The sequence below is a fragment of the Anabas testudineus genome, chromosome 14 (genome assembly GCF_900324465.2).
Source record: "Anabas testudineus chromosome 14, fAnaTes1.2, whole genome shotgun sequence".
NCBI classification, from domain to species: Eukaryota; Metazoa; Chordata; class Actinopteri; order Anabantiformes; family Anabantidae; genus Anabas; species Anabas testudineus.
In genome coordinates, this window is record NC_046623.1 from 13989635 (window position 1) to 14017430 (window position 27796).

At 39.6% G+C, this 27796-nt stretch overlaps 1 protein-coding gene across 12 annotated transcripts in view; it reads right to left on the bottom strand.

Moving 5' to 3' along the window:
* The window catches only part of nbeaa (neurobeachin a), a 77362-nt gene that overhangs the window by 44869 nt on the left and 4697 nt on the right, over window positions 1–27796 (bottom strand). For all 12 annotated transcript variants that reach the window (XM_026370884.1, XM_026370879.1, XM_033326328.1 and 9 more), the window contains exons 2-8: window positions 9266–9497; window positions 6910–7010; window positions 5197–5292; window positions 4819–4940; window positions 2659–2785; window positions 1307–1426; window positions 45–191 (exon numbers count right to left, since the gene is read on the bottom strand). In XM_026370884.1, the coding sequence (XP_026226669.1) occupies window positions 45–191; window positions 1307–1426; window positions 2659–2785; window positions 4819–4940; window positions 5197–5292; window positions 6910–7010; window positions 9266–9497 (945 nt within the window). The remainder of the gene's footprint in view (window positions 1–44; window positions 192–1306; window positions 1427–2658; window positions 2786–4818; window positions 4941–5196; window positions 5293–6909; window positions 7011–9265; window positions 9498–27796) is intronic.

A 27796-nucleotide genomic window follows, 5' to 3' on the forward strand; every position in this document is an offset into this window, starting at 1 on the left:
CATACACAGTTATGAGGAGGCATGTGCAAAACACACGTCTTTACCTTGTATCCTGGGCCAAGCTGGTGGATGGCAAAGATCTGAGCAGGGTTGAGAGCTTCACTGAATACATAAATGGCTCCCAGCTGACCACAAAACACCCTGTTAGCATCTGCTGTCTCTGATGAACCCAGGAAACATTTGTCATAGCTCTGGAAAAAAAAGGTAAAATACACGAAAAAGGATTATATCAAACTAATTTGCATATTTCAGGCCTTTTCTGCAAAGAACATTTGGGAACTCATAGAGTTAATGTAACATGGTTTAACATTATTCGATATGAGTCAAGGAGGCTAAAGTGTCCTTTACTGTTTACATTCATTTTGAAGATGAACATTTTTATTTTATTTTTATTAACTGTTATTTATTATTATTGAGCTTCTCATTGTAAGATCTATCTATTTTCTTATTATAACTTCATAGTATTCTACTGAGATAAATACAGCAAAGGATGGCAGTGAAAACAAATGGAGTTATGATATATGATATAATTTGTGTTTTAATTTTGCCATCACCTAGTATTACATTCTCCCCGTCCACTTCCTCTCATCGACTCCATCACTGTAATACTCTTTATCACAATAAGATCCTATTCTTCTGCTTCTTTAAAGTGATGAAACAAGTTTTATCTTCAGGGTTTAGGACAAAACAAACTCTGAGACCTGTTCACTCGTGTACTGTTTGTTTTCTGTCTTACGAGTCTTTTAGAGAGCTTCGTGAACTATAACAACTATAACACATATAACCCAACAAGGTCAAGGAATTTATTACATAGAAGAAAAACCAGCCCACAGTAAATACAGTGATGCCAAGAGCTAACTAGGGCTCTGCTGCCACTGAGAGGTCAAGCTACCTGACGCCTGCTAAATGAAAAAGTTGGAAGCTGGAGTTTGGGTTGAGTTTGGCTGTGATGGAACAGAGCCCAAGGGCAACTCTGCCCCAGCTGATGAATGCAGAGGGCAAACCTCAAATGTCTGCCAATATCACGATAGGAGAGAAATGTGAAGCAGAGCCAGAGCCAGACCAAGAGTTTCTGAGGCTGGTGCAGAAGTGGTTATTTAGAAGGAAAATATCAATCAAATTGGGTTTAGCATCTGTTTTTACCCAGATGAACCAATAATAATCTCAAAAATCATAGTCAAATCTGAACCACTGTGTTGTTTATTACCTCAACTGTGTTCTCTGAAATCTTTTCTGTAAATGGTTTTAATAACATCATGTATAATAACACAGTACCTGTTCAGTAAGTCGGTATCAGTGTACTTACATCATTGGTGTTGACGTGCCAGGCCATGTCGCCGTATGAAACCAGCTGACCGTTGACATAGCAACGAATCTCAGAGTTTCTCCAGCGGTTGTAGATGTGGACGATGCTGATCATGTACCACTGAAAAACAGGAAAACACATTTTAAAAACAAGATACATCTAAATAAACAAACTCAGAGAGCAAGAAGAAGGAAACAATGCTTTAATTTAACAACGTGAGCAACTTTGTCTTCAAATCTGCTGTTTTTCCTGTTGTTTTATTTTTTCTTTATTTAATTGATTTTATTTCCTATTTGGAGTGAATTTATTGACAATTTGATTGTTTTTTAAATGTTGTTTCACCACATATCTTCACCTTTTGTGAGCATTTTGAATCACTTCTGTGTTTGAAAGGCGCCGCCTTGACTTGCCTTCCTTATCTCCACTGCTTGATGTTTTTGTATATTATTTGCAACACTGTTGGTGGGCAAGTTCAGTCAATTAGACCACTGTAAGGAAAACCTGTTGAAGCCTGTGGTGAGTGAAATGTGTTGTTTCAATTGCTGCACTTAAACACAAACTACCGAAGGATATTGATATGCACCACCTGCTGTCTTTGCAATATTGAGAACGGTCTCTCTAACATTTTATCTCTGTAAGAGCATTAGCTACCGTGTTAAATTCATTTACTTGCTGCAACTGCTGTTTTTTTTCTCCTTTTTCATTTTCACATACACCCCTCTCTCTCTTTCCCCTGGCTTCCTGTTTCTTTGAGCAGTCTAGTATCAAGTAAAGGTACAAAAGCACCAAAAAATAATAGTCAAGAAACCTTCTTTCCTGGTGACAATACACAAAGGTTTCCTGGAATGACTGCAGGGCGAGGAGGGGAAGCTAGAATTTTGCTAGTGCAGCTTCAGAGTGGACACATACACGCATATGCGTCATATGCACACGCACACATTAACACATGAACACAGTGGACAAAATGCTGTGAGACATGGTGACTTATAAATTGATCAAATTAAACCACTGGGAACTTTGTTAGGCGGCACAGAGATCCGACTGATTCAGCAAATACTGCAGAAGGCCATCTCATCAAATGAATGTGTGCGTGTATGTGTACATTCAGTGGTGTGTGCGTGTGTGTAGGACAGTGGCAAAATGCTGACAGTGCGGGAGAGGGGCAGTCTGCAGGTCTTAATTGACGGACCTTATCCACACTGATCAACACTCCTAGTGAGTGCAGGGAGAGACACTGTAGGAGAAGAGGGCGGCCATGTACTTCTCATGCTGTCTTGTTTAAAAGAGACTCAGAATTGCCTCAAAGTATTCAGTGGAGTTAGGTGCTTGCATGTGTGTTAGTGTTTTCTTACCTTGCGCGGTTGGAAATCGTATTTGACACAGTGCTGAAAGCCTTTTCCTTTCGATTTCAGTGACGTCACAATGAGACAGTTTCCCACAAAGTGAGCAGAGTAACCGATTCCTTTACTGGTGCGAAAACTGCAGAAGAACCACAAAGAGTTTATTTCAGTATGTCTTTGATTGAACATCTGAGTTTTCAATATAAAAAAATAAAGTGCTTCCTGATGAATAGTACAGCATTTGAGTTTCTGTGTGACTGAATAATGTTTCCTGAATGATTTGACATTTTTAATAGATATTAAAAGAAAAGTGTTCAAAGGCAAATATTTGTCTAAAGAAATGACATTTTAACCATGCTGTCTGGTTCCAGTTGTCAGATTTGGTTTTATTGTAAACAATATCATATTTTTAGTTTCTGTAAGCGACCACTGTAACAGAAAAAGGTCAACTCCTTCACAGAAAGAATTTCTGCCTATCGAAATATGAGCAGGATAACCTTCATACCCACGAATCATATTATTTAAACTCATACTTGTCACAGAAAGTAGGATTTTAAAGTGCTTTCTTTGCAGCAGCACCAGGGGTCCCAGATCTCGGGTTTGTGAGAAAGACTACTAATCCCCTTCTCTCCATTATATTTCGATTCCCACACTCGTAACCTCCATGTAAAACCCGGTCTCAAGCTTCTAAACGAAACAAGAGACACTTCACAACTAAAGTAGACCCGGAAGGATCACACACATGACAGAAGCAGAAAGCCAATACTGTATAAATCCCTCTCAAGTGAAACTCTTGTACATGTTAGGATTGTATATAATGTGTTATCGTGGCCTTTGTGCAGCTGTGGGGGCCAGTATCAGACAGGCGGTTGGAGTAGCAAGTACACCTGGAGCACAACGATAACACGGGGCCAGAGGAGAGCTCCACACTTACCATGACAACCTGACAAACGGTTCCTAAGGAAACAGGATTACACCCTACCACTTATCACAATTAGAGCACATCTCTGCAATCCGGAGAAAACACTAATACACGTCATCCTGTAAACCACTGGCTCCCTGGTTCTTTAGCAAAACCTTTGTGCTATTAATTAATCAGAGTTTGAGTTTGTGAGGGAGGATAGTGTAAGGGAGAAAGCTTCTGGTTAGCATCCCAGAGTGAAGAGGTGGGGAGAAGAAGACAAGCGGCAGAGTAACAGAGTTCAATTAAATTAAAGGTCAAAGCTAATGAAGCTTCATAGTGGCTAACGGCTTTCACTAGCAACAGTAACGTCAAGGCCAGCGAGGTCCATCGAGGAGCGGCATCCACCCAGCAGCACACTCATAATGGAGTGCCCTGACATTTAAAGTTATGTTCTAATTCATTATCAGCTTATCTATTAACTTCCTGTCTGTGTCAGTCAATCTGATGAGTTAAATATTTACCGTCTCGAGTGCTGCAGTAAAGAAACTCTTGTGGAATTTAGAATAAAATAAACCCGAGTTTATTCAAGAAAGATTTAAGAATGCTTTTGTTCTGTAGTGGGGGATATTTCACTTCCGACTATTCAGCTAGAAGATGTGATCATCTCTGTGTCTCCGGCCTGCACAATTTTGTCTGATTGGTAGCAGAACACATTAAAACTCCCAAGATGGAAAAAAACATTTGAACATGTAGTTCTGAAATGCAATTAAAACAAATTGTTTTTGTCATTTATTAAACACACATTATGTGGTTATAGCTTGTCCAGTGGGAGGATGTGCAGCTTTATTTGATTTAATATTGCTATAAATTGAATATCTTTTGAACATCTAATTAAATATATTGGAACAAAACAATTTAAAGGCATAATTTCACCATGGCAAACTCTCTTAACCTTTTCCTAGCCATCTGCAGGTGAAATCTACTGACTACAGTCAGTTGAGAAACTGGTATTTTTTGCATCTTTTAGTCTTTTTATATCATGAGTGTTGGAAAAAAAGTCTCTCTATGATTCTTAAGAACTGATTCAAAAATCTGCTGTTTTTGTTTCCTTTTCCTCTGAAAGCTCTGAAGTGTTGAAGAGTGTATGTGTTTCACTGAAGTTCAAAAACAGTAATTTGTCATGTTTTTGTCAGAGTATTTTTATTTGTATTATTATTTTTTAATAACGTTTATTATGCAATAGCCTCGGTGACTGGCGTTCCACTTACCAGTAGAGGTATGGTTTGTCTTTGTCCACGTTGATGTTGTTGAGTGGATCCTGTCTGAACCAAGTGTTGATAGTGAATCCGTTCTGATAAGGCCATTTGGCAATTGGTGGCAATGCTATAGCCTGGGGGAGGACACACACATCAGAGCAGCTCTTGCCAGGGTTTATTGTAATCAATATGCTACTCAGTTTGTTATTACTTCTTTCTCAGCATGCATCTATTTGCTCTGGTGGAGTAAGTGCCAATTAGGAAATGCTGACTGACTGTAAACAAGAACGCAATGAAGGACTCTTTAATAATCTGTATGCACATAGAGTAAATTAGACAGACATATGATAATAAGGCTCAGATGCGTGTTTATATATTGGTCAGTCTCACCGCTGCACTGCGTCCTGGAAAGTTGAAGAAGGTATCAGGACCGTGTCTCTGAGGCATCTGGTTCAACACAGACAAGAGCTTGATAGCGTGTCTTGGCTGGAGAGGAGAGGAGAGGAGAGGAGAGGAGAGGAGAGGAGAGGAGAGGAGAGGAGAGGAGAGGAGAGGAGAGGAGAGGAGAGGAGAGGAGAGGAGAGGAGAGGAGAGGAGAGGAGAGGAGAGGAGAGGAGAGGAGAGGAGAGGAGAGGAGAGGAGAGGAGAGATTATGTGATTTTGTCATTATTATGTAGCAAATGCTGCAAATCAGAGGCATAAAATACGTAGTATGACCTCACATCTCTACCACAATCCTACTGGATCAATATCTCTTCAATCACATCCGCCCTCCCCTGACAACACCTCATCAATACCATGGCAACCCTTAATCGATCTGTCCCTGGGGAGTCGGCTGGGGGAGGAGGAATGACAGGGAAATAGGGCCGAGCTGGATGGGGTGTTGATAGTTATTGGACAGAGGAGGTACAGAGAGAGGGCACAAGGGACAAACGATGGTCTTGCCGTGGACCACTGATCAGTGACCAGCGGAGATTGACGAAAAGGCATGAGGGTATATTGACTTAGCTGGTAAGCATCTGCAGCTGACAAGGCATCACACAACCTTACAGTGAGCAGGGATGGTAGAGGAGAATGTTTAGTCTCATAAATGTCCACAGTTCAGTCTTAAAGCCTCCACTCAACATAAGCTAAATCCACTGGACACTGGGCCAATCAGCAAACTACAGGCGGCTTTTAAGATGATGACAAAAGTCAGTAAAGTAGCACTTTAAGTGGAATTTTCACTAAGCACTCTGAACTCTCATCTCTTAAATGAATCTCATTAACAGGTACTTAAAGGCACTGTAGCTGTAATAGTAAGCATGACTCAGCAACTGCACGGCCCATTTCTTCCCACCACATCATCTAGAAACAAATAATGTAATAATATTCATAAACATTCATAACGAAATAGTTTAATCAATAGTTAAAACTGAATGAAAAATGTATAGAGAGAGAGAAATAAACATCAATGAATATAAGACTATAACACTGTATATAAGAGTAAAGGTTAGCAATTAAAAGATGAACTGAATATTTGGCAGCAGAGTCGCCTGATGAAAAACTATTCTGAATGTATGGTTGTTTCACCTTCAAAGCTGATTAGACCGTTAACTTATTACTCTAAGAAAAACACCACAATCAAACCTCTGTTGTATTAATAAAGTCAATTACAAGAGAAAGAAAATCATTCAATATGAGTTAAATTGACCTTGTTATGACATGCACTCACAAATCAGTCAGAACACTGATATATACACACACCGTCTACTGTAGTCTTTGTGCGAATACCATTTGCATTAATTTATATTAGCACAACCACCCCATGACACCCAGATTAATGACACCCAACAAAAACATGCTGTATAATTAATCTGGTATGGAATAGACATTCATTTTAAAAGACTGACCTGTCAGAAATATTGATGTGAGTTTCTTTAGATTTTAAAAACAACATAAAAGACTCAAATTCAAAAACAATAATAGGAATTACACATAGCATTGTAAAAGAGAATCACAGTGGCTGCTAAACACAACCATGAACACTGGTTAACATTTGTTTTTTATTGAATATGTGTTTCTCAGGACCTACATGGCACAGATAGATGTGCACTAACTTACCCAGATGCCGTTGTCTCCTCTCAGCATACTGAAGAGCAGCTTCAGCTCCTTGACTGTGATGCTGTAACTGGCCATGACTCCCAGCATGTCCACCAGGAGGTCTGAGAAATCCAGACACAGGCAGAGAGAGTGTAAGACGTCAGAAAAAAGACTGTGTGTGTGTGTGTGTTCTCATGTCTTAGTGAGTCAGTATTTAGAAGGCCCTCTACTGACACACTGTGAGTGTTGAAGAATCAATTATTAAATGCAGCTCCCCAACTACTCAGAGCTCCTCCACTATTTACAAAATTTACACAACCTTGAATCTCGAGCAGAGTGAATGTGCATAGCATAACTTAAAACAGTGAATGTGTACATCAGAGTGATACCTTGTGTTGTTGGCATACATGAATATTGCTCTTAATACATTAGATCATATGAGACAAAACACACTGAGGAAGAGTTAATTACCTTCAGCTATTACCTAAATAAACAACAGTGAAATATGTTAGCTACATTATTGTGTAAACAAAGGCTTGTTGTATTATGAAATTATAATGTCAATAAAATCACAGAAACATTCTTGTTAGAAAAAAAAACTGTGTACAATTGCTGTATGGCGTTATTATGTTATGGTACTGTATGTTGTTTTATTGTGTGTAAGCCAGATCAACAAGCAAACAGCTGAATGACTGGAGAAGGGAAACCCCGACTGTCTAAAAGTTTAATCCACCAGCACCTTGTGAAAAATTCTTCTCCTGAAATTATAATCTACAGCTTCACTTTTACCCAACAGACACAGAGAACAGCATCAATCGTCTAATCTAACTCTTGGCAAGAAAATGAGCATATTTCTGAAATTGTCAAACTATTCCTTTATGTTACATTTGAACAGGCACTAGGTACTTGCTGTAACAATCTGTCAACAACCTCATTGAGACTGACGAAAAGACCTCTTGTTTAATGACTACATGTCACAATAGTGACAAAAACAAGTCTTCAAACATAAATTTCAGCAGAATATTGAAAAGGGCATTGTGCTAAAAGACATTTGTTTAGTGAAAATGACCCTCTGGCTTTTTTGACTTCACTTTGCACAGTCATAACACATCAGTGAGAATATGGCAGAGGTACAACACGGGCCTCTCTGAGTGAGCCAATCTGCTTACAAAGGCTCTTCCTTCCCATTAGGCTGCTAGATATGAATAGTCGTCCCACAATATTTCATTAGCCGGAGCCCAGCGATAGGGAATAAAGCAGAAGGCTAGCTCACTGAGGTGCTTGGTATGAGAGGAAAACGAAAAACACAATGTCCTAGATTTAAAACCCCTAAGCTCTGTTTTTGGTACAATCAGTCCATGTAGGTCATTTTACATAGTTTTAGAAAAGTCTCAGAATCGTGGTTCAGAGAAGAAGTCTGAGAATTGGCATTAAATTGATTTAAGCAGCGAATGCTCTGCTGTGGTGAGTTATAAAACACATTACGTATTCTGCAGTGGTAAGGCAGTACAGAGAGGAGACTTGGGGGAGGGAGGAAGACACACAACCCAGAGCATCATTAAAGGGAAGCCAAGGTCAATATGATCATGTAAAGAAACTGCTGTTTTATAATTAAGCCCTCCACACAAATCACAGCACACACAAAAACATGCTGCGGTCTCACCTGGTGCATGGTTATGAATGTGTGAATGCAGGAAATACACACATCCACCCAAGGAATTGCTTTGGTATAAGACAGATTGTGAGATTAGAGAAACACATCTTCCACTATTGATTCTGATCTTCTGAAAATAAAGTAAAATTGTCTTTGGACAAAACTAATATATTTTATAATACACTATACCACATCTGTGGTGTATGCGTTGGTTTTTCATATTCCTATAAAGAAATGTTCCAAAGTAAACAACATAAAGGTACCTGCCACTTCCAGCTGAGTTTACTGCCAGAAAAATTGTAACCAAGTCAATCAAAAAGCAAATTCTTAAACCACCTGTTGGCACCATAGAGGGAAAATAGACAGAAAAAGCCTCAATATACAAGAAGAAGAATGCAGGATGCTCTCTGAAGGAATTATCTTTTTTTTTTTTAAATCAACATACCACCCACTACTTAGAGCAGGAGTTTAAAAAGCTTTTAAAGACATATTACCCGTGTGGCATCGTTACCAAAGACAAGCATGTTAATAATTACAGTAAATTCAGGATTAACAACACATTTTGCGCAAACAAAATGTTTGTTTATCCCTCTGGTCATCAGTTGTAGCTGTGCATACCTTTGCCATATAGACTGCATTAGACTGCATAGGTGTACATAAGAAAGTGACAATCACGACATGCACACAGCTGTACAGTTTTCCATCCATCTGTCTGTTGCTCACCTGCAATCATGTCATCCACAGTGCTCATCTTGAGCAGCACCTGCTGGATGAGGCCCACCTCCGTGCTGGTCTGCAGGTTGCGGACGCTCTTGCGGAGGATGGCTGTGAACATGCTCCAGATCTCAGCCTGGCACGTCACCTCGCAATGGGACAACAGCTCCACCATGCAGCTGATGCTCTCCGCCTCCTGGATGATGAAGTTCATCTCCAGGTCAAACTCGCCGCCCACCAGCTGGAGTAGGAGGAGGGTTGAGGGAGAGGGAAGAGGTGGAGAAGGAGGAGAAGGAAAGGAGGAAGGGAAGGAGGGACATTGGAAAGGTAGGAGGTAGGAAAGGGCATAGGTAGGGAAAGTATAAGGTTGAAGGAGGGGTGAAGCAAAAAGGAGAAGAGAGGGAAGAAAGAGAGAGGATGATTTAGTGAAGCCTTTAACCTTTTATCTGTAGCAGAGGTAAGTCTGCCTTCTGATGGATGCTGATTGTGGTTAGGAGAGCATTTCTTCTGCTGGGGGCCGCACATGCTGCAACAAATAAACGTCCTTCATCTGTGCACATACAAACACAACCTGTCTCCCCTCTCCTCCTCTCTAATGTGAGGAGCAGCACTCTCCTGTGTGAGCTACAATGACTCTCAACATACAACAGGTATAAAAATGGCCTCCTCTGCTCCCTCATGTACACACATAACCATGTGAGCACATACTGTACAGATGCACACAGGCACTGATTAGCGCACCTTTCAGTCCCTGTCCTCTCAGACAGCATTAGTCAGAGAATACTATGCTTTTAAAATCGAGTGCAAATGTTTTGTCTCTAAATGGCTGCTGCACTGTAATTACTCGTGAAAGTGCAGCCTTCATATCACTGTGCCTCACACTCCAATACACACACTCACGCACCACAGAAACACAAGCATACCCACACAGTTCATCTTCGGCACGCCACACTATCCAGGAAATGGTAGCCATAGCAACCAACAAGCTAAGAAAGTACCGCTGAGGTAATTAAATCTGATTTAACAGAAACACGAAAAAAGTTATTAGGAGAACGATTACGAGCAGAAATAGAGACATCAAACAGGTTCATCTGTGACTGTGATCTTTGTATGGGTAAGAGAAGGAAGCTAATGGAAAAACCCAGTGCAGTCAGCGTGTTTTACAATGAAATGAGAAGGAGAAAGTAGTCCTCTATGTTGTGAAAAGAACGTGTTTGTGTCGGTGTCTGTGAATAACAAGGTCAAGGTCAATTAACAGTGAAAAAAAAAAGGAACACTGAATCTTTATTGTGTTAAATAAGGGTTTATTCTCAATAATTCATTCTGAAAGAACCTTTAAATAGAAAAACAGTTCTCAATAGGGCTAGAAATAAAACAGCATTGTCACTCAGTGTCACTCAGAAACTCGTATTTTAATGAGATGATTAGAATTTATCTCTAAAAAAAAAACACAAAGATATGCTTCTTTTTTTTTTTTTTTTTTACATGCTTACAATTATTATTTATTTATTCATTCCGTAACAGTGCCAGACTCCTAGAGATAAAATAGCTGCAACAGTGGGGGCTCAAAAATAACAACGGATAATAATGATGTAGCCTTAAATAGCTCCAATCGGGTGATTGAGATCTATTAAGAAAAGCGGGATTTAGCTGCAATAAATAGCAAAAATTATAGACATTATTTTGGCAAACAATTCACGAAAACATATTAACATACCATATGTCAATTTGTTGCATGTAAAACATAACAACTATTAAAGGTTATTAATGTTAAGTCAAAAATATAAAAAATATACTGTAAGTCATTATTTTCAATGATCTCAATCTATTATCCTGGATAAAATGTGTTGGAAACACCTACGGTAGTTCGACAGCACAACTACTACTAGTTCCCACTGTTTGGATCTATCTGAAGTCTCCATGGTCTGCCATTGTTAAAAATAAAGTGTTCTTATTGAGTCAATGGAAATGTCGTCACCCTCCTTCTAAATCCACTCAGAACCGTGTGACACATGCTGGCAGCAGCTACTGTAAGTCATCTCCATGGCAACTGTGCAAACTCCATCTGCTGATGGAGACCATGGGATGTTGAAAGTTTTTTAAAAAGCTTCTAATTATTAGACCTTGATTAATCCCAGTGTGCCAATAATAATTGAAAGAAAATCCAAGTCTCAATAAAAAGAGACTAAAAGCAGCGGCAGATGAAACGAGCATATCTGTGTGGACTAATGAGACTTTAATGTTTATGACGTTACATGTTCTTTAAGTTAGTAATTAAAACAAGGAAATGCCAGATTTCATTTTCTGCATGGGTTTTTAAGTGTTTCACGCTGGACAGTTGCACTTTTAATTATGTCATCTTGCTGTACCCTCTTCTTCTGAATGGTTTTAATGATGTCCAATTGGAGAATTTAGTCTGAAACTTATATATTTAACTGACTGATTATAACTGAGGTCTCTGATGCTACTATAAGCTGTAATACTGACATAAAGAAAAACATTAGCGGCCCTTATTCATACAAGCAATCTTTAGCCCACTAAGAGACTAACCTCAGTGAGTTTTGTCCTTTTGAGGCTCTTGTCTTGCCTCATATTTCACCATCACCTCGTGATTCATCTGTCTTAGATTTGGGGAAACCTGGTGCCAGAAGAAAGTAGGTTCTAGCCGGGCACTTTCATTTTCATGATTGTGCTCTAAAATTCTAAAACAGTAGGTTTATTTTCTGACCTTTAAATAAAACAAAATAGCAGAAGAGCTTCATGTTGTGAGGGCCTTAAATATGTGATAGAAGTTTTTATTTTTTATTTTTTTATTTACGAGTGAGTTAATACAATGAATAGTAATAAGAGCAGCACTAAAATGTTCAGTCCCTTGTCCTTTTGTAATGAATGTATTTGTGTCTGAAGCCTTTTACTAAATGTTAAATCAGATGATGCGTGAAGCATCACCTTTCAGAGTAGTCTACTCAACCTGTGTCTGTTTGGGTACCATTCACTGACATTTCTTCCCCGAGAACTATCAACCTGGAAAACCATCCAGAAGTACCCATTAAGGTTTATCCAAACCCATCCGTTCAAGTTCGGCAGCTACCCTTACAATAACACAAATGTGTGTTTTTATTACATTGGAATAGACAACTTTTATGACATTGGGGAGACCAATAGCAGCGTGATGTTGGTAATAAACAATAAATAATCATAATATCAATAACGCTGATTCTTTTTGGGAGGGCCAAATTTCTGTCATTAAAATAACACCCATTCAATTGTTCCTGCATCCATCGGACAGAGTGACTGCCCGTCATTTCTCACCCTCATTATGTCCCGTTCTCTCTCTCACTCTCTCTGAGTCAAGTGAATTGATCCAGTGCACTCTGCCAACGCATTAGCACAGATTAGAAAGAACTCCTGAAAGAGGCGTGCAGAATAAAAGCAGGAAGAATTAATTCATCCCACATTGAATTTTCCCCTCTCCTTTGAGGTTCCCAATTATACAGCTCACCGGGGGCCACAGCGTCCTCCAACATCTATACAACCTGCGAGTCTGAAGATGCTCAATATACCATACAACAGGAGCCTAAGGGGAGACAGCGGAGATAGTCTTTGTAGAAACTCGCTCACAGACACACCAGCAACTAGAACACAGAAACGCACATATCCCCAGGGCATCTCTACACATGTACAGCACAACCCTAATCTCTCTCTGCTTATACTTCCCACCCGTGTACAAAACATCACAGCACGATGAGAGGGGTGATGCAAACAGCGGCAACAAATTGAGTCTCGTGACTAACAATACAGACAAAAAAAAAAAAAAGCACAGGAAACACAGGGAGAGTGAAAAAAGGAAGTGTCCAGATAATTATCATCCCTCGCTTATTATTAACATCTGGCAAGGTTAAAAGACTAAAACCTGAGTGGCAATTGCCAGGAACTGTCTGGACCATGAACATAAAGAAAGAGGGAAGGACAGGGACAGAGAAGGGAAAATGAATTGGTGTGAAAAAACAATATTGTTCAATATGAAAACGCTCACTTCCAATATATGTTCTCCATTTAATGCGGCTTCCATAAAAATGATAGATGCTTGAGCATCTCCACACCCATTATTAGATCGAGTAAGGCTTTTAATTGACGTATGAATAAACATTCTGCCTAAATGGCAATAAGGTTGATCACAAACAGCCTGAGCACACTTGAGCGCACTCAAGCACCATCACTGTCACCGCCGCAAACACACACACACACACACACACAAAAAGATTACTAATTAGTTTTATGAGGGAACATCATTCTTTTGCATAAACACTCTTAACCTTCGATCTCTCTCGTCACTCCAATCTGTGTACCCGTGATGTTGACCTGCTGGGAAAGCTTGCGCACAGGGACAAGTAATCACATCAGTAAGCACGCACAAGAGGCCTCTACTACCCCAACATGTACCCTGGTGGTTAAAAGACACACACACACACACACACACACACACACACACACACACACACACACACACACACACACACACAAGCAGGGACTAACATTATGCCTCGAGCTTCAGGATAAAGATGCTTCGTAGCGCCACCCCCTTCTAGGCAGTGACAGAGCTGACCTCACTGTCTATCTGCAACTTGTCAAAGGACTTTGTTTTTTATGCAGCATTATGACAATTATTGTTTCCCAGGTGTACTGCTGGATGCTGTATGTTAAAGAATAAGAAGAAAACCAATGACACTGTCGTCCAGCAGTTTACAAGTAAGACAACTTCTTTCACACAATCAACTTTCAAGGTTGTTTCATGGACATTTGACAAGCATTAAAGGTTAGGGATCGTCACACATATTGTCAGATAAGACTGTGTAGTCTTGGCAGAACACGTCCCCCTTCTTCTATGAGAAAAGGAAAAGAAACCTTATTTCTTGCTTCAGAGCTCTGAGTATGTTATGTTTAACCTTGACTTTCAGTAACAGTCTGAAATGTAAGATCTCCCACTGGATCCCACCGATGACTAATCTCTTCATGTTGTCGAGTATTTATGGGTTTGATAGAAGTGTGTTGGCCAGATGCTATTTTTCACCTTTCCAATTGTAAACTCATTTAAAAAACAATATCTTTTTTGATATATAGTATAATATAGTATTTGTTACTTTTCCCCCATGTATCCCTACTTCTACTTCTTTCCTGACCAGCTTTGCAGTGCTGCTCATTCAGACCCAGAAGGAAGCTGGCACTCAGCTTGGCATCACTCTGCATATGTTGGGGAGGTGAGAGTCTGTGGATGGTGGGGGTTAGTGCCAGGACCGTCTTAATGCCACAAAGAGCTTGAACTGTATACAACAGGCACCTTGACCAGCCAAAACCAACTCTCATAAGAGGCTTAAAAAACAAACGTAAAACCCCTCTCTCCATCTGACCATTTCCCATCAGCTACATTGTTCAGAAATACTTCTCAGTTAACTCAGAGTGCAATATGCCATTTTCAGTTCAGACATGTCAGAGTCTTGAAAGCCCATGTCCTAACAAGCCTCTCCTGATAAAAAGATTAATAATGCAAAAAGGACTCCAGACTTATAAATAGTACTTTATGAATTCCACATCTTTCACATCGTCATCACTATAAAAACACTATAAGGTTTTGGCGAGATCAACGCAAACAGAACTAATTCATTATGTTTAAGTTCAAGATTGTGGTCACAGTTAGGAGAAACCGGTGGAGACCAGATGTAAACCAGCCTCCTGTGTCACTTTAAATGTCAAACCTTCCACGGTCAACTCTTCCCTGCAGAGGCTATAGCACAGCCCCTTGCTGCATTCGCTTCTACAACAGAACAGATGCGATTTGATTCCACATGAGGTCACTTGTTGTTAGAAATGTAAAAACTTGTCATTTTCATTGTTTGAGCAATCAATGCTGACACCGCTGTCGGTGAGGATAACCTCTGAAGACAATCTTTTAAGGTTTTGTGTATTGCAGTGTGACAATCGTTATCCCTCTGAGAGACTAAAAGATGTACACAAGAATCACCAGTTATCATTTGATGTTTACACCTTTTTACACAGCAGATATTTTACTAGGCTCAGGTGTTACCAATGGCATTAATATTTTTAATTAAACTTATTTGTTTTAATCTCTATAGTATTAATTTCAGTATATTCTGAAAAGCCCAACATTAATTTAAATCATTATTATTTAATTGAGAACGATCTCTCACAGACCCACCACAGCCCATTATGTAGTCAAACGGGCCATTATACTGGCTGATTACTACGACTGACTGTTGAAAATTGGATGACTATCAAGGCAAAAGCTGGCAAAAGAGACACCTGTTGCTCATTAAAGCCATCAGAGATGACAGGTCAGCAGGGTGAGTGGATGGTCAATAGCTACCTCCTCTACCTCTGCACATTAAATTGAGCCTTTGGAGCTCGCATCATCAATATGCAACTTCAAAGCCTCTGGGAGTGCTGGAGAGGTGCTAGGTGGTTATGTGTTTGTTTGGTGTGTGTGTTTGTGTGTCAGCGTGTGTGGCTCATTACTCATTTGTGTCCCCTGAGTGAGCTGTGGCCATTCAGTCCCTTTGTGCGCGGAGTGAGAGAGGAGACGAGAGGCCCATCTAGACATGAGATCACAGATTATACACTTAACGCTTCGCCAAGAGGGCTCAACGGAGCACAAAAGAGCAAAATTGAAGGAGAGTGAGGAGGAAAAAGAGAGAGAGAGAGACGAAAGAGAGAAAAACAAACAAAGGGAATGAATGTGAACTGCAAAGGGGCAGGAGAAAGTAGACCAGGCAGAAGAGAAAGTGTAAGTGTTTGAGAGTGTGAACAGGAGACGTGGAAGAAAAAAGAAAATGAGGGCAAGACAGGGACCGAATGCTATTGTGCTTTCTTATCAGGATCGCAGAACAGTTTTATTGCCCACAGCCTTACAATGTGCAGCAGAGGGCTTAGTGTGCCAATGATGACCATAGCAAATCTGTAAAAAGACATGGATTACACTGGGGCTAAACTGGCCACTAAACACTCAATAATCCACATTCTGTTTTCTGCATGACCTCATTTTGGTAAACAGCATCGATAAAAGCAGCAGTTAATTTATCACTGCTATAAATCATATTCAGAATAAAAGTTTTTTTTTTTTTCATTTTTCATGCAAAAGTCCCATTTTTTATAGCGTTACATGATTAAATCTAAGGATCTCTGGGTTTTAGAGTCAGACAAGCATTTATTCTCAATATGTTATCTTAGGCTTTACAGCTTCTTGCTTGTTTTATATCATGGCCATCTGAAATTAAATGATAATAATTCAATAATCCCTCAAAATAATCTCCAGATAAATGTATAATAACAGAATGTTTAGATGCAGCCTTACATTAGGAACTGTTGTTGGAATTGTGAATGTTATTGTGAAAGCACTAGAGAAGACAAAACAAAAGGAGGTGATGGGATGCAGTGGAAAAAGGCAGTGTATGTCTCTTTCTCTCTCTCTCTACATCTTTGATTTTGATCAGCAATGACATGTTGACTGACTGTAGCTTCTAGACACACAGGGAGGAGGGGGGAGCCCCCTGGACTGCATATACCATGGGCCTTTGTACCAGTGTCTGCACAGATGGCAGATGGAAAAAGACAGCCCCCACTTGCGAAACCGTATCCAGAGCAATAACGTCACAATCACACAGTCAGCGCGCGCGCACACACACGCACAGTCAGCAAAATAAAAATGTCAGTAACTATTAAAGATGAAATACAGGGATTTTATTTCACAGGAACAGGAAGAGAGGACATCAGAGTACACTGCAGTAATCACAACAGAGCAGTTTTAGGACTGATGCAGAGAAAAGCAGGGTTTCAACAAACACATCAGACACTGCAAAAATACACCAGTGATTACGTAAATCCACACTGGGGATATAAGGGTGGTTAGGCCAGGACAAGCAAGGAAGGTTCTTTGTGTATGTGTATATGTGCCTGTATGTGTATGTAAAAGTGGTATCAGCATTATAAGTGAACCCATATAGCATACTAAATTACAGTATACATGAGTTATGGATCAGATAGTAAACACGATCAGCAAATCACATTAAAAATCATTAAACATTTTCTTATTAATAGATCCATTTCATGTCATAATGTGGGGGAAGCTCATTATACTGTCAAGCAATATCTAGTCCTGATAAGAAACACCAGCAACATCTTGGGGTTCAATGTTTTTACAAGGACACGAAGCGTGGAACTGGGGATAGAACGGCCACTATGTGGTTAGCGCTCAACGCCTTTTGAGACACCGTCACCCCAGAGACAGGTTACTTCACTGACACTCAAGGTCCCTTTGTTGTAATAAATTTGATTGAAAATGGTGATGAAACCTGCTATAAATGAACGTATTAGCAAGAGCACTATAGCATGTACCTCAAGGTACAGCATCCTAGACTGCATGCAGTCTTACTTTCTCATTGAGTAAGTGACAACATACGCTGCAATGATTTTGTGTTTTTTTACCTTTTAGGTCATGTGTGATGCTGTAAGCTGCATTTGTGAGCTGATGCATCATGGGAAACAGGGATATTATATCAATCAATAGTAGTTGGACTGAGACTGATGGATCTTTATATCAAGTCCATCAGAAGACAAAAACACAGAATGATTCAAACAAAGATTTATAATACCAAATATATATACTGTGCAAACTGCATTTTATACACACACACACCGCATTTCCCAGTAGGACAGTGCAGATGGCACTCCATTACGAGCCGGTATGTCAGCCACGCACAGCACCATCCACATGTCTCTCTTTGACATCAATACTGTTCTCATCCACCTCACACATAGGATATTCAATCACACAGAAGAGACAGAGAAACTGGAAGGAGCTGTGCTAAAGGTCTGTTTGTCTGCTGCATCTGGATTTGCTTTTCCTTTCCACATACAAATTTGTTTGTTAGTATACAGATTTGGATTGGCGATATGACTATAAGCAACTATGGTGCAAAGCAAAGCTACAGGTAACCTGTTTTGCATTAAAAAGAGCAAAAAGAATGAGGAGAGCAAAGAAATATCCATAAAATTTGCACAGAAATGAAATCATATAAGATATTTTGTGAATCAAGCTAAATATGCCAAAAATAAATGTAATGTATGCACTGAATGAGACATTTACTTTTGGGTCCATGTGCCATTTCAGGGGTTAATTTGACATGTGGAAATGCGTCATGTTTATATGCATAAAAACTGTGGCCCTTGGGCGCAGAAAGCTCGTTTCCACTCAGCCAGTGAGATCCTGTCAAGGGTGTTGTGTGGGGAAGGTGAAAAATTACAATCAAGCAAGTGATCCCTCCAATTTAGCAAATAAGTGTACACTGTACAGTTCCATTATATTCAACACACTAACATTTGTGTTCTCAGTGCCAGGAGCTGTACCCTGGGCACATTTTCCACAAAAATATAACCATGAATGTGCATCTGTACATACATCAAAGAAAAGCAAAGCTATTGAATGTTCCCATGGATTGGCTTGTCAGTTTCTATTAGCACTGCCAGAAACCAAAAAGGGAGCGTTGGATAAAAAAGGACAGAGAGAAGGCGAGATGAGACAGTAATAACCTGCTGAGATCTGTCTTTATGAAAGCATCTAGAAAGTCTTTAGCTTGCTGCAGACCAATTCAGCGTGCCTTTTCCCACCTCCAACATCTGACTCAAACCTCAAATGCAAGCCTAAAAAAATACCACGCATGCACATACAGACAAGTGTGCATCAAACCTTGCACACTTGACAAAGTCAGCCAAAACACACACATACTCAGCATTCAAAGGGCAAAAGCCTTTTAAACAATTCATTGCGAAGAGACTTGTAGGTCTTAGTCATTCGCACATCCACTCTCACTCACTTCGTCACTAACACACACATACATGCTCACAACAGCAGCAGCAGCAGCAGCAGCAGCATTTCACATGAATGACAGATGAATGATGGGTGAAGATGGAGGAAGAGAACTCCAGGGATCAAGTGAAATGCTTTAATATTATCCAATAATAATAATGATGATAATAATAATGAGGCACTATTTTTATTAGCATAACATTAGTTAGAAGAAATGGCTAATTTGTGAAAAGTGTCTTTATTGGAGTGGGAGGCAAAGGACCTTTAAATAGAGCAGAAAACAACAGAAGGGAAGAAGAGATAAGGAGGGGAAAGGAAGACGGCAATAAAGTGAGGTCAGACATCACAAACAGGGCAGAAAAGAAATGCGCAGCAACAGTAATGGTGTGAATGTTTGCTTGGGAATTCGCAGAGAGAAATGACAGATAAACAGAGCAGACAGATACAAATACAGCCGGCTCTTTTCAGCACTACGGACAGCTCCTGCTCGCTCTGCTGACAGATACACTGACAGCGTGAAACTACAGTAGAAATCCTTCACTAAGACACTAAGACGGCAAAATTCATTGACAAACCGCTGAAGCTGCAGCTGTAGCTGTACTAATTGCCATATTAATATGTCAATGTTTTCAGGGACCGCAAGTTTGTGACAGCAAAATACGACTCTGACACAATATTCAAAGCTGTAAGCGTTTCACAGAACAAACCCAGACTGGTCACAACTGAAATTCATGCGTGTACATAAACACTGCAGGGATGGAGGATTGCAGCCAAGTGATCACAACTCTGACTTCATAAAATGTCTGCCACCTGACTAGCCAAAGAGGCTCAGTAACGGATCTAGCAATAAGCCTAGTCGCATGCTATTAGGCAACAAAAAACTTTTTTTTTTTTTTCCCCTTTTTGTTTTACAGAAGACCACACATGAGAAGCTCCCACACATACATGTTGTACTGCAGCTTTCACAATTACCCTACTACAGGAGGTTGTCAACAGCATCATAACAGCAGAACAAAAACTGCTATTTTAAAATAAATTTAATTTGCATCATTATAAACAGTAGAAGATATTAGTTAAGAACAAACATATAAAAAAATAGTGGATTGTAATACTTTTGTGATTTATTATTTCTCCAACTCAAAGCAGTTTACTGGCATTTTTAACTCCATTTAAAGAAGCTGAAGATTTAATTTTACGTCTTCATTTTCAGTTACTATATGTAAATGTAAATGCTAAAATGGGCACAAAACATTTTAGCGTTTAAAGACCAAAAGTATTTCTTGAGACTAACAGCGTTGGAGAATTGCTTAGAATCATGCCCCCCAGCTAAAGTAATAATTCACTGCACTTTCTCATGAATAAATTTACATCCATCTGTATACAACATAATACCAACCCAAACTATGGCCTCTTCTACTGAGTTTTAGTAGTTCATAAAGTGTCATCTAGTGTTAGTTGGCTCTTCCTTATGAAAAGGAGACGGAATAAATAGGGTCTAAAAGAATAAACACATGCACTGACATTACCAAATTAAAAAGGCATTAGCAGTGAGAGCCACCTCAGCAGATCAGATAGCGGAAAGTTAGACTTTAAAGTTACCCAAAGAAAGCACAAATCTCAGTCTCTCTCTCAACCCAGTAGCTGCAGATTAAAACCTAAATGCTGTGGTAAGGGAACGCTCACAGTACCCTCCATCAGGCAAATGCCTCGGCCTTACCAGAACAGAAACTGTTATGAGGTGTGTGAAAGGCCTCAAGAAATATTATGGTTTAATAGAAAAGTAGAAGTGGGGAGGAAAATAGCATCAAGGAGACATGATGACTGAGAGGGCATCATTCAAAGGAAAACATGAAACTAATGAGATATGCTATTTTCTACCAGAGACAGAGAGCAACTTGGAGTCAAGGTGTTGCCTTTTAGTTTTTTCTTTTCTTTTCCTGCCCTGTTCTACTTTAAAAAAACTGATTCTGTCGAGGACAAGTGATGGCTGAATTTCTCCCTCGTGTAATTTTTTCCGCAAGACAGACAGCGGCGAGGGCATCCTTGTCTGTTATGTCATGGGAGCATCAAAAGGAAGGACTCAAGGCTGAGACACAGTAGTTTAACGAGGCCTTTGCACCTGGTCTCCTGACTCGACTCAAATGGTCTCATTTCAAAGAAGCTGTCAGGAAGTGAAGTCCTACAGGGCATCCTGCATGTTGCTCAGTGGGCTTACCAGAGATGATAACAAAGAGATGAGAGGTAACTGAGAGTTACAGCTCAATATGAACCTCTTATTCTTCCTGTGAGGGGCAAAGAATTCTAGGATATACAGTAAATTGCATGATATATTAACTGTGTGTAAATGGATCAAATATATTTTCTGTGGCTATAGCCTATTCACAGAGAGTATCGGAGTGTGTGTGTCAGTATATCTGTGAGAAAAAGCAGGTGTAGACTAGCTGATGGTAAGTTCGAAGGTCAGCAGATAAGCTGCAGACCTGACTCAGGCCAGCATGGTGGCAATTCAGGATCACTAATCTGTTTGTCTGGATGAGTGTATGTGTTGCAGCAGATAGGATGTGTGCATGCATGTGTGTAAGTACAGACACACAAACACACATCTGTGTGTGTGTGTGTGTGTGTGTGTGTGTTCACCACCCTCTGAAACAATGGACAGTACTGTTCCACTGAGCCACAGCTGATGGAGGATAAGAGAGGCAGCAAACAGCTCCAATGAGTCTCAGTAATCCATCATCATAAGGCAGGGTTGGGAGTGACACACACACGCACACATACACACATGCACGCACACAAAGTATGGCTGGAAGGGTTAATGGAGTGTACTGGACTGTATGTTATTGTGCACAGAGACCACACACAGTGAAAATACTTTTTCAGAAGCTTGGTCTTTGGAAGGAAAACCTCAGACGGGGTGAATGTGAATCTTTTATGAATTTTAACCAATAGTACATTCCTACATTAACCAGCACTTTCACATTATCTGCCTCTGTTTTTACACTGGGAAGTTTGCCTTACTGCACTCGCATGCCCCTAGGGGATCTAAACTAAGCTTCCATTATGATGAAATCATTTACAAACAGCACATCATCCTGGAGGATATTTTCATGGACACTAATGGATAACTAATGGACGTAAGTAAGCTTTAAAAGTTTAACACTCACAGAAAGTAGTGGCAACTGAAAGTGAATGATGAGAATAAGTTAAGTTTCAAATGCTTCACATGTGCAACATATATTTAGAATGAATACAGTGGTCAATACTGCTGATGTTAAAGTGGAATAACCCAATGCAGGTAGATCAACTAGTTTCAGTTACATATTATTTTTAAACACAAATGATCACAACAGTATTATATAACACACTCCCTCTGTCTCTCTCTCTTTCTAACACAAACACAGACAGGGTACGTTCATAATGTTATCATGATACTTCCTTACAAAAGAAAATCAAGTTCCCCAGATGAGGATGTCAAATGTCAAATTCACTCACAAAAAACTATTTTCTATCAAAAGGTCACATCAACACAAAAAAACACATTCACATACAGCATTCACTTCCAGCCTTGAGAGTTGACACTCTTTTCCTTGTGAAGGCCAAATACTTGGAAGAGAAAATAAACATGTGGTTTCAAAAGGATTGTAAGATTAAGATAAAAAAAAAAACTTCAAGTACAAGTCTAAAATAACTCTTAGGGTGGGGGAGGGTGAGTGAGTCAAAAAAACCTGTTCCAAATCTTATCCTGTTTAAGTAAGCAACAGAATAATGTTTAAAACCCATTCATACACTGTAGAAAGAAATAAACAAAGTATGCTCAGTAAGCAACCATGAGGATGAGGAAAAACCCGGCATAATTCTGCTCGCTATCAGTCCTAGCAGTGCTACTGGTACCAGGAGAGACCACTTCAACGCATGGGTCAGAACATTTAGTTTTTTAATAATCTGCTTTGTACCATGTGCTCAAAATTGTGCACAATAAACATATACAATCATACCAGCTTGTCAGTTAGCTGGTTCATCATTTTAGTCCAGTACCACTACATGATGGGTTTTCATAAAACCTGGTATAGATGTTGATGGTTCCCTGAGAGTGAATCCTACTGACTTTGAGAATGTCCTGACATCTTGTAACTGCTTTACTTTTAGTTTCACTTAAAGTTTCACTGGTTATAATGAAAAGAAAGGTGTCAGTATTCATCGCAAGATATGATGAAATTGTTCTTATTTTTCTTGGTGACATGAACCAGAACACAAAGAGCTTATTGTTAGCATGAAAAAGAACACAAAAAAGGAAAGTATCACTGTTCTTTTTAGCTAGTTTTTGGGGCCCTCATGCTGTGTCTAAAAGCTTAAATATCCTTGAATGAACCTGTCTTTGTCATTACTGAAGTGGGTTTATAAGATGAAATCTTTTAGGCTCCATATCTGCATTCTCTAGTTTCTAGTAACTTACAAATCTAATGGGGTGATGATGACTTGTTACAACTACTGACACTGTTTTTCATGCTGAGGGGGACGTATGTGCAGAACAGTGAGCTGGCAGAAGTCTCAAGTATAATATAACATTAGTTATGGGAGTAGTTGTTGAATGCACACATACAAACACACACAACTACAAAGTTTGCTATAATGGACCGTCATCCACTGCAGTATGCAGCATGATGAATAGCTACACTGTTAGCTATACTTCACAGATGTGTGTGTGTGTGTGTGTGTATGTGTGTGTGTATGAAATGCCAAGGGAGAGAGGCGAAGTAGGCCAGCATGAATATAAAATCACCCCTGCCAGGCAATGATGTGGACTACAAGGAGGAAGGGAGCAGTGAGCATTTTTTTGTGTGTGTGCACGTGTTTGTTGGTGTGTTGAGTGCATTCCTCGAGAAAATATGCCGATAAAGGTGTAGAAGACTGAAGCAAGGGTTTGTAGGATCATTGATTTATCAACTCTCCGGCGCACACAATCACCAGTGCAACAACAACCAGGTAATACAGAGACGCTTGTTATAATTTGGAGATTAGTGCATTGTAGGGGAGCCAGACTGAAACACAAACAGATGCACACAAAGCAATGATATTGTATTCTGAATGTTTTTGATCCAAATGTGGTGCATACACACACTCACACACACCCTAAAAAAGCCAGACACAAAAACATGAACGGACCAGACACAGTCATATGGAAACAAGGAGCACAGAGCAAGAAAGTATGAATATTTAAATGCTGCTAACTACATTTTGGCACAAATTTTACTTTAGGCTCATGTCACATTTTTTATTTATTTTTTTACACATTTTAAATTAAACAATTTTCCTCATTATCAATATTTGGGGTTTTATTTAAAGAACAATCTAGGAATGTAGTATATTTCATTCTGGACATAAATTAGGCACTGACATTACAAAGATCCAGATAAAAATCACTGTTCACAGTTAGTTTTTTTAACAGCTGGGATGCTGGTCCATTTGCATCATGATTAGAAACTCTTTGAACTCAGCGGGTTTCTTCAGTTTCTATTAATTACAAGTATATTCCGACAAGTCCTCACCACCCAAACTGTTAACTGAACAATTGAATAAATATATCTTTTTCATTAAGTGAAAACTAAAATAATTACTTTAGTTATAGTTATTATTATATGTTTAATCAAAAAATAACTGAGACTGATGATGAAAGTGCTAAACCACAAGGAAGGTGACTGTTTGGTTTAACAAGGAGTAAATTTACAGTTCAGTAAGTGGTAATGAGTATGTGCTTTTCTTGTGAAATTCATGTTTTTTTATATCTACTCTTGTAGCAGATTAATGCAAAAGATTTCTGCAGGAAACTGAGATGTTACTGCACTGTTGAACAAAGAAAAAGCATGTTAAGGAGTCAAAGCTATAGAACATTTCTATTATATGACAACTTACAGCTCCTTCTCTACTCTACGGCCAAACTTATGCATAAAGCACAACGTAAGGGGTGACGGCAGGCATATGGTTAACAGCAGATAACCTCCCTCCAGGTTTCTTAGCTTGAAATGTGGCAAAGATGAGTGGAAAGAGACTGTGAGTGCAGAAAAAGAACAGGAGAGGAATGGCACTGCAGACAGCTCCATTACCTCCTCACAATAGGGATCATCCACATTCATCCACCAGCCGCTTCACCCAACCAGGGAATCAGGGAGCAAGGGATGAGATTACACTGAGCAGTTGGGGAGATGGATGTGCTTAGAGAACATAAAGAATGAAGATACAGAAGAAGTGACAGAAGTAACAAAAGGTGCCGGTATGAACGGGTGGGACATTTTTATTCAATGTTCTCTCCATTCCAAGAAGTTGCCCTACCAACGATCTGACATGGCTTATCCTCTGAGAAATCCCAGCATCTGGAAATAGCAGCTAACGAAGGATGAGATGGAATTTAGGGAAGTGGAGCAGAAACAAGGCGCTCTAAGAAGACGAGGAGGTGAGCGGTTTATCCTGGATGCTTAGTTCGTCATACACTCACACATACAAATCAGATGGGTAAGAGTTTAACACAAATCATGTTGTAATTTAAGCCAAAAAGAGTTCAACAGAGATGCTAATGAAACCAGGTGAAAGCAACTAACATCTTAAAAAGATTCATTTGGCTCTAAAGAAGATCATTATGGTATTAAGAGGATTTGGGAGCAAAAGGGCTTGGCTTTTAGACTTTTAGACTTTTAATTGGTTATTTTTCCTTTTAAACATATTTGTCACACTGTGGAAAGGGTTTTTAGATTTGTCTAGCATGCCTCAGAGCATCGAAGTAATAACTGCAGCCCTTGCTTTCACAGAGGAATGCTAACTATGCTAACGAGCCAGTAGAGGCTAATCCCTCAATGTGACAAGTGAACGATGTAGAAAAATGGCCAATTAAGACTCAACACGTGCGTTGTGCTTTATACAGAAAATGTGCAAACTCTTCCATTTACTCAGGTAAATAGGACTCCTGCTGTATTTCAATCCTCTGTCACAAGGAGAGAGAGAGGAGTGCATTGATACACACAGTGTGATGAGGCTCCGCAGGGGGGCTGAAACTCATCAGACCCCCACAGAACACTGTACAGATGGACCTGTGATACACTGAAGAAGAAAAGAGCACCTGAAGGACAATCACAGACTTTTCAATTTCCCTCTGAAACTCTCTGAATCGTTCTCATCTTCTCTACTCTTAGTCAACCACCTTTCTCCCTGATTCCCTCTATCTGAAGTAAAGATGAGCATCCACCCTGCATCACCTTTTCCACCTCTCTTTCACCACCGCTGGCTCATGCAGAGGTCAGGACAACCCAGCTGTGTGAAAGACAGCTAAGTCGGTCCTGACCTTGCAGTGGAAAGCCAAACCCTCTTGCGCTTGTGTGTACATGTAAGTGTGTATAAAGGCATGGATTGTTTAAGGGGCAGGTCACCTCATATAAGAACAGTTTGAGTTGTTTTTGTCCCGTGGGTCAACACCGGCGCTGCTGTCACCGTTAGCAAACACTGCTCACTGGCTGTAGCCCCTAGGCACACACTGACTAAGCTTCTCTGCAGCATTACAGCAGCTAATCTTCCCCTAAAATAACCCCTAGAATCATCTAGCAGAGGCCTGCAAAACACTTGGTGAAGATAAACAAAATGTGCATCCTCTTTCTGAGGCATCTAAGGACACTCTTATTCTCTTTGCTGCAGCATTAGCCTGAAACTAATGTTTGCACCTCCCCCACATGAAGGCTACACCAGCAGTTATAATGTACAAACCTTCATTCACTTATTAATTCATTCATATATGCAAAATATTTTCTAGTTGCCGCATCTTAGTTGTAAAGACCTTCAAATGTGTTGTTGCATCCATCAATAAGTCCTATATCTAAAGATATTCAATCACTTATACCATCATATATATTTAGAAGAATTGTATATTTCATTTATACAGTGATTTTCAGTGATTCAAATGACAACAAGAAAAAACAAGAAGGCAAGAGAAGGAGAAAGCGCAAATATCACGGAAAATATGTGGAAAGATTGTAAAAAGCAACAATAGAAACACCTAATATTACAAACAAATCAAAAGGATCAAAAGTGATCCTAGTCAGTAATGGCAGCCACTGTGACATAGAGCCTGTCGTCTTAATTAGACAGTGACAATAATACAAAGTGACCAGCACAATTACTTTAAGGATATCGCAGCGATGTTAAAGAATACAGTATTTATAACTGTTGTGCTACAGCTACGCTAAAAATACTGTAGAACATGAATAGTGCATTTTATGGCCTAATACTGGAAAACCTAAGAAAAAGAATCAGTCAAAGATATGCACTAGCAAAACCACACATTATTCAACAGACTACTCCATTCTATTAGTGAGATCTTTGTTATGAGAGTCATCTGCATGGCTGTCCAAGCACATCATGATGCACTGTTATTTCCCCTGCATGGCCACGCAAGCAGATTGCACAGTGCTGCAGGGAAACAGTTAGCCTATGCCCCAAGTCTGCAGCCACAGGGTAAACTTGGAAAACAGTTAAATTAAAGTGGATTCTGTACTAGACTTTCAAACCACCTGCGGGCAAAATACCATGTTACATAAAATGTTTTGAAATATATTGACCTTCGCTCTTGAAAACCTGTGAAGTATAAATGAGCATGACAAAGGTTCAAGCGTGTAAAAACATGC